The following is a 10,669-nucleotide window of genomic DNA, read 5'->3' on the forward strand; positions in this document are numbered from 1 at the left end:
CAGCAGCAGCCCCGCTCCCTATTACTGCAGCAGCCCACCAATTTCTCCTCTCTCCCCTCAGCCCCGCTTTCGAACGGAAAGCAAACCCCGCCCCCGGGCCGGCTTGATTGGCGCGCTCGATCATTTATGGCGCGGGCTGAGGCGCCGATTGGCCAGTCACGCCTTGACGGCTCCTCCGCTGCCGGACCCGCGGCTACCTGTTTGCTGAGGGGTTTCTCGCGCTCTCCTTAACTGCTGCTGCCGCCGCCGCCGCTACTACAACTATTATCGCGAAAGCAGCAGCGGCTGCAGCAGCAGCAGCAGCAGCCGGAGGGCAAGTAGCGGCGGCGGCGCTGGTGTTGCTGCTGCCATTTGCGAAGTGGAGACGGGAGTCTGTGGACCCGGCGCGCCAGCCGCAGCAGCAGCAGTGGCAGCTGGACCCAGAGCGCCGAGCGCGCATGGAGCCGGAGTTGGGTGCCTGCTTCCCTTCGCGTCCGTGGAGCCCCCGCGGCGGCGCGAGGCTCCTGCTGCTGCTCTTGACGGTGCGCCTGGGCAGCTGGTGAGTAGCCGAGGCTCCCTCCGCACGTGCCCGCCCGGTCCTGCCTGTGGCCACTTCGCTGCACTGCACTTAACCTAAGGTTACCAGATTATTTATTTTTTCCCAGGGACATTTTTCAACTTCAATGGATTTTGCATGGGGACTGGTTTGCAAATCCGGGGACTGTATGCATGCATGCATACAGTCTGGTAAAACTTAATTTAACCCTGCATTCGATCGGCGCATCTGGAAAGCAAAGGGAGCTCTGTGCTTTTTCCTGCTTAGGGGGTTCGGTCCTTTGGATAGTATCATCATCATCATCATCCTCACGCTGCCATCACTTTCTGTTCTGGTCCAGGACCGAGCGCCCGCGTTGCTGGAAGGGAGCTGTTGCAACTCGCCACCTAGACAAAAACCGCTGCTCTCCTCTCCTGCTCCTTTTCCGAGTGTGAACTTCTTCTCTGCGAAGCTTGATCCAGTCCGGGTCGATTCTGAAGCAAGTCCCTAGGGAATTAGAATTGGAAGGGACCCTAAGGGTCATGCTGTCCAGCCCCCTGCAGTGCGGGAATTCTCCCCACAGACCTCCCTGGGTCGAACCCACCGACCTTCTGGTTAACAGTTAGGCACACTGACCCATTGTGCTACAGGTTGCTGAGATTTATTCTTTAAAAGGAGGGGTGTGATTTGGGGTTATTGGGAGCTGCGAAGCCCTAAGTGTGTCTGCTTAGAAACAGTAAATCTTAGAATTGCACTGTTGGAAGGGATCCCATGGGTCATCGAGTCCAACTCCCCTTGTAATGTAGGGTTTTTTTGCCCAACATGGGGCTCAAACCAATGATCTAAGAGTCTCATGCTCTACCAACTGAGCTGTCCCAGGTCACTTCTATCTAAGGAAACCAAGGTAGGGTGGCAGACTTGAGCCCCTAGCCTAGGTGAGTTTTAGTAGAAAGTTTTTTTTTCTTTTGGAGTGGTGAACAGCCACGTGTTGACTAACAGCCCGATTCCCTCTGAAGTAAATTCCCCTAAGCAAATCCCCCTTAGGTTAAGGTTCTTCTGGTAAGCATGTATATTAGGATGGGGCTAAATGGGAATTATTTTGGGGTAGGAATGCACGGGGAATCATGTTGCAGCGCTGAAAGCCTAAGCACATTCAGCTGGAAGTTAAAGCCTTTTGAAAACAGCACTTTCTCAGGAAGCATGCATGCAAAGCAACATGCAAGCTTACTTATTGGGGAATACGTCATACAGTATCTAATGGGACTTCCTTCTGAGTAACCCTGTTTAGCATTAGGCTGGGAGCCTGAAGCACTTGGAAATAAGTTCCACTGAGATCAGCAGGACTTGCTTTCAACTAACTGGGGCGGGGGGGGGAGTATAACCCCTGTGTCAGTCTTCCGTGCCTTCCAGATGTTTGGACTACAGTTCACATGGGGGTGGGGGTAGTTCTGGGAGTTTTCTGCAGGAAAGGATCTTCTGGGTTTTGTCCTGAAAAGTGGCTGGTTTTGCCAGAGGGCTGTGGAAGGCATTGTAACTGGGAGCAGAAGTTTTATGCTCTTTCTTTCTGTAGCATCGAGTCATTCAAAATTCTGCACTGCACCGCTAGCACTTCTGGGTGAAAAGCAACTGGTCTTCTGTGTGCACGGACTGTCTTCCTGTGATCTCTCAAAACTACAGAAAATGGTTGTTCGAAAGAGTGTTTACTTGCAGAGCCCGCGGCTTGGCTAAACCTGATCTTTAATGGTCCGGGGAAACTACAGCCACAGCTTTTTACCCTCCTTTCCCCTCCTTTCCCCTTGATTCTTTCACTATGTCTTTAGCAATGGGATACATTTTGGATAGGAAGCCTTGGAAATATTGTGCCTTGTGAATACACATGGAACAGCTGGGGTGCTCCTTCAGAGATTTTGGAAGCCTGATGGATTGGTAATGTAAAAGGATTGCCAGGTTGACCCTAAAGAAGCAGCACTTCGCGGAGGAAGGCAAGCATGCTGCTTCTAAGATTTTTTTAGGGGAAGAAAAGGAAATCAGCTGTCCCTTTTCAATCTCTTGAATAATTCATAGATACTGTAATGGGCATTGTGCCATCAGTTTGCATTTCTCATAAATATATTAAATTGCAATGCATAAAGATATTAAATTGCAATCCATTGCCATTTTTTTAATGACGTAGGCCAAATCATTAAGCAGGGTGGGGGAATATTCCGGATATGCAGTATCCAGGGTGGGGGGGGGTTTATATAAAAAAGTGTTAAAAAGTATTTGAATTCATCCACACTGCGCTATCATTCATGCATCTGTGTCAAGTGTGTGAATCTTAAGAGTGTGCCTCAGCTTCATTACCAGGATGCTGTAGGAAATTGGCCAGAAACATCTCTGATTATCTATTATTATTATTATTATTATAGCATATGCTGTAGTTTGAGCCCTCTCAAAGGCTGGTGGGAGGAGGAGACTTGTCAGGTTATGGTAACGTTTCAAAGGCATTGATGAAAATGACACCAGCACAGCTAAGACTTCTTGTGAATGAATCTTAATGAAACGAGTTGCTCCTCAGAAAATAATAATAATATTCAAGTGGGTACATTCTGTTTGCAGAGGGGAGAGAGAACAATCACCTGTGATCATTTAGCTAGTTGACAGACTTTGAGGGGAAAGGCAGGGACTGGGGAGGGAAGTAGTTTGGAAATGGGGCAGAGCAGGAAATGAACTATTACTGCATTCCTTAGCGAAGAGACAAAAGTTAGAGGAGTATTCTGTAACTGCACTTAGAACGCTTGATTTTTGCAGTTTGTGTGCAATTATCCTCAAATTACAAAACTATTAAATGGGAAACGGGGAGGGGGGGGACTGCTTGACTTGTCGTTTTGATTCCAGGCAGCACTTCCTCAGCTGAATGCTCAGTGTAAACACCAACACCTGCATCAACTGGTTTTCTTTAAAGGCACACCTCCCCCCACCTCCAGCCCCATTCACAGGATAATGGATAAAATGGCTGTAAGTGAAGTGAGTGGTTTTCAGAGCTAGACTTTGCCTCCTAGAATTGTTAAAGCTCTAGCGGTTTTGTTCATAGCTCTACAATGCCTGGGCAGTAGGTCAGCCTCCTCCAACTTGGCATTCTCCAGATGTTGGGACTACGGCTTACACCAGCCCCAGCAGGGCTGATGTGAGCTGTAGTCCAAACATCTGGAAGGCATGAGATTGGGGAAGATTGACACAAGGCTATACTATTCCCCTCCCCCTTTAAACATACTTTTGCCAACTGAAAAAAAGTTTAGAATGGATTTTATTATCTTGACAGCATGTACAATGACCACCAGAATCCTTCATATTGGTGTTGGTGATTTTTTAGGGGGCAGGATGGCCAAAATGGAAGCCCCAGTTGTCTATGTAATGGGAGACAATGTCAGCTCTGGAGCAAGCAGAGTTTTTTGCCCTCCCATTGGAATCCATGGGAGGGAACTTAAGACACTGGGAGGGAAGGAAATTTGCCCCCCCCCCCGTTTCTTCCTTATTGGTGTAAACCCCACAGGGCTTGAATACCGCAGTTCATCTGTCTTTAGTTCTCTCTGCCCCTTCAGTATTGCTCTGTAAAGTGTTCTATGAATTCTCCACTTTCAAAGGACCCCTGTCACCTAAGAAGAAAAAGAAGAGTTTGGATTTGATATCCCGCTTTATCACTACCCTAAGGAGTCTCAAAGCGGCTAACAATTTCCTTTCCCTTCCTCCCCCACAACAAACACTCTGTGAGGTGAGTGAGGCTGAGAGACTTCAAAGAAGTGTGACTGGCCCAAGGTCACCCAGCAGCTGCATGTGGAGGAGCGGAGACGCGAACCCGGTTCCCCAGATTACGAGTCCACTGCTCTTAACCACTACATCACACTGGCTCTACATTTATATGCTGAAGTCCATCTCTTCTGGAGCTCCTGCACTAGGAATGGATGGTTATATTGCAGGCTGCCCCATCTCCCCCCCTCCCAATACATAGACATCTTAAAATATTTTGGGGCTAATTCCTGTGCAGATTTTTTGGGGAATAATTCTGGGGGGAAACCTTAAAAATAATCAGCGAAAGGAAGAGGCAAATTAGGAGTCCTTTCAAGGTGTATCAAGCGTTTGATCTCTTGCCCCTTTTCTTGTTTTAACACATTGCAAAGCTGCTTGGAGCAGCTTCAATGAACAGGACCTCTGGTGCACTAGGTACAAACACTTTTCAAAATGGTGCAGGAGGAAACTGCACATGGTTTCGTGTGTCCATACAAAGGGGTCTGCCACCATCAAGGATGGGGAAGAAATTTGATTCAGTTCATATTGAAAGGCAGATCTGTCAAATTTGCACTTTCTAAAACGATATGTGAACCAAAACACAGCCATCCTTCAAAATCCTCACTTTATATGGGTTTTTCAATGCAGTTCCCCAATCAGACAGGGTTTACAAAAATGCACATGTTAGAGGAAAGTGTGCATAAAAATTAATATATATGTGAAAATAACATACAAATATGTGTCATATTAGGGAAAATCAATGTACATTGGTCAAAACTTACAGTTCTGAAGAAAGAAGACAGAGCAAGCAAGGAAGCCCACCCTCTCTTCAGCAGAAAGGTTTGTGGTTCAGCAGACTAAATCATAAATCTATATACTGGTTTGATGAATTTATATATTTGTAGGGTTTGGATCAAAACCCTAGCCTGTGCATTGCAAATATTTCCATGGCATATTCTACAATGCACAGTCAGTTTACATAGAGGCCAGGCCTAATGGCCTTTAAAGTTACCTAGTGCATACTAAAGAGGGTACTCTAGAATATAGCCAAAGCTTATTTGTAGCTTCCCGTTACCAGAGAACCTAGGCAGCTTGCTCCCACTACCACCATTCAGAACAGGTTTTCCAGCACTATTGACCTTCTCTTTAAGGAACCTCTGATAAGAATACCAGAGTTCCCTAGAACATGCTCTGAAACCTCTGTCTTTTGATAATTCAGCAGAGAACATCTGTGGGGGGGAATCATTTTTCGGTATCTTATGAAACGTTTGCCTTGGTGTATAATTCAGTTAAAAAGTTAAAATATTTGGTAAGATAATTCTCCTTAGTATTATGTTGGTCTTTCCGTTTGAATGTATGCACATGTTTTCTGAAAGAAGCACCTGGTTTTTAGGAATAGACTACTGTAATTCTTGGGTGGCGCTGTGGGTAAAACCTCAGCGCCTAGGGCTTGCCAATCACATGATCGGCGGTTCAAATCCCCACGGCGGGGTGAGCTCCCATCTTTTGGTCCCAGCTCCTGTCCACCTAGCAGTTCGAAAGCACTCTTAAGTGCAAGTAGATAAATAGGTACCGCTTTATAGCGGGAAGGTAAACAGCGTTTCCATGTGCTGCACTAGTCCTGGCTCACCAGAGCAGCTTCGTCACGCTGGCCACATGACCCGGATGTGTCTCCGGACAGCGCTGGCCCCCGGCCTCTTAAGTGAGATGGGCGCACAACCCTAGAGTCGGACACGACTGGCCCGTACGGGCAGGGGTACCTTTACCTTTACCGTAATTCTCTGAGTACAATGGCACCAAAGTAAAATTTGGGACCACAAAAGTGATGCCTGGCTCCCTTTACAGTGGTACCTCGGGTTACATGCACTTCAGGTTACAGACTCCGCTAACCCAGAAATAGTGCTTCAGGTTAAGAACTTTGCTTCAGGATGAGAACAGAAATTGTGCTCCGGCAGCGCGGCAGCAGCAGGAGGCCCCATTAGCTAAAGTGGTGCTTCAGGTTAAGATCAGTTTCAGGTTAAGTACCGACCTCTGGAATGAATTAAGTACTTAACCTGAGGTACCACTGTATTCTGAATCCTGTCCTGTATTTGCTGAGATATTGAAGTTGTGTGGCATTGCACAATGAAGAATACCGGAGGTAGGAATTCAGGTGGAACCACGCCCCCCCCCCCCAGTCATGCATGACACCTCTGGCTTTACATGGCTCCATTTACATAGGGTAAGAGAGACAAAATAAGGCTACAAGTAACCTGAAAGCCTTTCTATCTGTGCTACACATATGAAGCCCTCCTCTTGATGCTGTTCAGTAAGGCCAAACATGGTGCTCTCAATAGGCCCACAAGTACCCAGAAGCAGCTTATTTATACCTTTAACCTTAGTCATAACCAAGACTGCAGTTAGGTTGTGTACCAAAGTCACCCTCATCCTGTTTTAAGAGCAATGATATGCTATGGGACAAACAGCTGCCCTTGTTCTTGCCATAGTGTGGACAAAGAAATTGCAATGGAATCTGTAGTCATACTCTTCTGGGTAGGCTAAATAAGTCAGTTGCACATTTATGTGAATCAGATGTCCTGCTGATTAATGAAATTGTGTTGTTGCAGACATAAATGAATAGTCTTGTGAAAGATGGCAAAGTCAGTGAGATTCTCTAGGAGCTAGATAAAAGAAGCCTGGTCTTCTGACTGCTGAACCAAGCCCAGTTGTGTGTGTGTGTTTGCTTGTTTGTTTGTTTGTTTGTTTAGGAGCCAGTGCATACTGAATATCTACATTTTTGCATTCCTGGTTTTGAGTCAGTCCCAGTTCAGTGAGCAGGCCATCCTATAAATAATCTAGACTACTGGTTACTTTGATAGATTGCTCTTGTCAATTTTTCCATCCATCTTGTTCAGCTAGGAAGAGATCTTTAGTGACCTAGATCAAGAATGGGGAACTGAACTAAGGATCACAGAGTCCCTTGCAGGTAACTGAGAGAGTGAGTGCATGCTGGCAGTGCATGGGACCGGAGCCCAAACAGGGCAGTGGCAGTCTTTATCTCTCCTCCTGCTTGCAGCAGGTTGCTTAGGAGGGGCAAGTTGTTATTGCAAGAGGTCTGAACTCACTGCATGCAGAGGACTTTTGAAAATGGGCTGAGGGTGCTTATGGCCGAAGGTCCCTGCAACCCAATTTCCTGTGCAAAAGCAGCAACAGCACAGAATCCAGTAGCTTTCATATCGCAAGAAGAATCTGACTGTACATTTAAGAATCTAGCAGCCAAAGCCTTGGCTTCTTCTTGAATGAGCAGCAGAGAGAGAAATTTTCTGTGCCACCAGCACACTTGGCTTCTTTATTGGAAATGTTGAATAAAAATAGTGTACGCCTGCAAACACAATCAAAAATCTTTATATGACTAAGGAGGACTCCCCCTCCCCTCTCCCAACTTTATGAAACATGCCACTATGGTGTATGAACAGCCATCTTCCATGAAAAGGATGAGAGAAAATGAATTTCAAGCAGCAGATGTTGGCCACATTACATAGTGTTGTTGGAAGGAACACAAATAACTATGGTAATGAAGGTGGAGGGGAGAAATGGAATAGGTTGCAATAGAAACAAATGACTAAAAAAGGAATATAAAAATGTTTGTAGCCCAGGCCTCTGTATATTCTAGATGTGTGTTATACGAAGCAAAAAGCTGGGAAATTGTTTGCATCCTCAGACAACTACTTCGAATGTTTCACTCCTAAATGGAAATAACTGTAGGGAACTGTAACAAAATAACAAAAATTCCTTCCAGTAGCACCTTAGAGACCAACTAAGTTTGTTATTGGTATGAGCTTTCGTGTGCATGCACAAAAGCTCATACCAATAACAAACTTAGTTGGTCTCTAAGGTGCTACTGGAAGGAATTTTTTTTTATTTTGTTTCGACTATGACAGACCAACATGGCTACCTACCTGTAACTAGAATGTAGGGAATTGTGTGAAACCATGACATACCATACTTTAAAGGAATATGCACATGAAATGTGGACTCATCACCACCGATGTGGGTTTCACGTGATTTCCTGCACAGAAGTCTTTTCCTTATAGGAAATGGGTGAAAATCTCAGAAACTCTAATTCTGGAATCATTGTGATACGGATTCAGTATGACTCTTCCTTCATTGCACCATTCTTACTTAAGGGTCTTTGATCGTTCCTGGGCTAATTTCCTCCTCTGATGGGCTACTTACATGCTCCACTTTCCACACCCTCATGAGCTACAGACTGGCTGCATTCACACAGCAGTGTATTCCATTTCCTCAACATTCCCCTAAGAGTTAATTTCCACCTTACATTTGAGCCTTTGCACAACAGCAGTGCCACTTCTGGAAATACAGCAGAATACAGCACAAGTTTAGTTCACATTTCCATGTTATTTGCAAACATATTCTTTTTCTGGAAGTAAATAACATAGGAATGAATGCTAAACTTCCAATGAATTCTGTTATATTGCATTTCTGGAAGTGGTGTTGATGTTGTGTGAAGTCTCAAATATAATGTGGAAAGTATAACAGTTAGGGAAATGGAATATGGATTAAATAGCCGTGTGAATGCAGCCTCTGAGTCCTCCCCATTCTAAGAATCTCACTCTGTCACAAGTGACATCTATTTTTGTCTCTCACTTTAAATACAAAGCTACAGGTGTTCATGCTTTGGCTGAACCCAGTAATGGCTATCTGGACAAATGCTGCGTCTGGCTGACGGAGGCAAGCTTGCTATGAATAAGTGGAGCAGATCGATAGGTAGAACCAGATCAATTGAATTCCAGTTGCATTTGATGTATCGTCGGAGAATCATCAGCAAGAATCAGACCTATGAATCTTAACTTACAAATGTGTTTGTACTTCCACATTATGTGTAGGCTACTATCTAATAAATATATTTAATCTAATCCTGACCAAGTAGTCTGGTGGAGTGGAGGTAATGAATGACAGTGTCGATCACGCTGAAGGGAAGAGAAATTTCCAGTGAGAGATGATGGGTCTCAAAAAAAAATGGCTGTGGTCCAACAGGGTCCTAGGAAATCTAATTTGCTCGCTTCTCAGACGCATGAGTTGGATTGGTTCCCAGCAAAATTGTTCATATGCATGAAGGTGTGGTGCCAGAATAAGCCATGTAGGTAACATTTTACACCTTGCAATAACATTCCAATATGCATTATTTTGACACAGTGTGTATAGCTGGGGCCATGAACAGTGGACAAACACACACACAATCACATGGTAAAGAACCTTATGTGCACCAGCTCTGCCCCAGAGTACTAATTATATGGTGCTACTGTATATTTGCCCATAAAGCAGGCATAGGCAAACTTGGTCCTCCAGATGTTGTGGACTACAATTCCCATCATCCCTGACCACTGGTCCTGTTAGCTAGGAATGATGGGAGTTGTAGTCCCAAAAAACATCTGGAGGGCTGAGTTTGCCTATGCCTGCCATAAAGCATTTTTTGATGCTTCTTGCATGACAACTAATTCTAGCACACCTGGTCTCACATAACAAATAACATCAGAACATGTGGGAAAATACAGGTTATACAAATTATAGCAGTGACCTATTAGCCAAACAGGACACCAGACTATTCTACGTGCTGTATGAATTCATTCATTCATAAAGTTTTGCTACAAGTGTTAAAGAACTATGTGATGAGCAGAGAGTGGAAGCAGGAATTACTGTTTGGCTTGTCTTCAGGAGGATATCTTATCTACCACTCCATACTAAGACTATCCTTTGCTCCTGCTGGCATTTTGGAGCTGAGCTGCCTTTGCTCTTGCTGACAAGCCTTTTTGTTATTTCCATTAGTAGTCAGAATGAGGCTGAATGAATTGTTACTGGGGCAACGCCTCCACCTGTTTCATTTTGTAGGTGGAGGCATCAGGCTGTGCACTGCAGGGGTATGCCAGAGTGACACTGACTAAACATTGACTATAACAATGTAGCTCAGGTGTATTCTGTGTGGCGTTATATTGAAACATTGCATTTTTGTTAATGTGCGCATCTTCAGCTGACTTGGGCCCATGTTATGCGATGTAACACGATGTCATGATGCTGTGACATCATGTTATGTCAGCAGCGGCGCTTCCAAGGCCTTGCGAGGTCTCAGAGCTCAGGTCCTTGTGAGACCTTGGACACAACTTCTGATATAAACTGGATATCGTGTTTGGAGGCCTGGTATGGCTTCAGACATTGCCTCTGAGGCCTCGCAGGGTCTCGGAGGTCACATCCGAGGCCTTGCGAGACCTCTGATGCAACTTCAAGTTTATACTGGAAGTCATGTTTGGAGACCTGGCACAGCCTCAAACATCTCCAGGGAAGTTATTTCAGGGTAGTGTCAAAACCAGAAGTCGCGTTGGAGCTCTGAGGTGT

General features: G+C 45.2%; 1 protein-coding gene across 1 annotated transcript in view; it reads left to right on the top strand.

The window, feature by feature from the left end:
• The first annotated feature begins 225 nt into the window (after window positions 1-225).
• GABRG1 (gamma-aminobutyric acid type A receptor subunit gamma1) overlaps window positions 226-10,669 on the top strand; it is a 66,302-nt gene continuing 55,858 nt past the window's right edge. The window contains exon 1 of the mRNA XM_083755031.1: window positions 226-538. Within this exon, the coding sequence (XP_083611157.1) occupies window positions 438-538 (101 nt within the window). The 5' untranslated portion in view covers window positions 226-437. The remainder of the gene's footprint in view (window positions 539-10,669) is intronic.

Source organism: Podarcis gaigeae (genome assembly GCF_964106915.1).
Source record: "Podarcis gaigeae genome assembly, chromosome: 9".
NCBI classification, from domain to species: Eukaryota; Metazoa; Chordata; class Lepidosauria; order Squamata; family Lacertidae; genus Podarcis; species Podarcis gaigeae.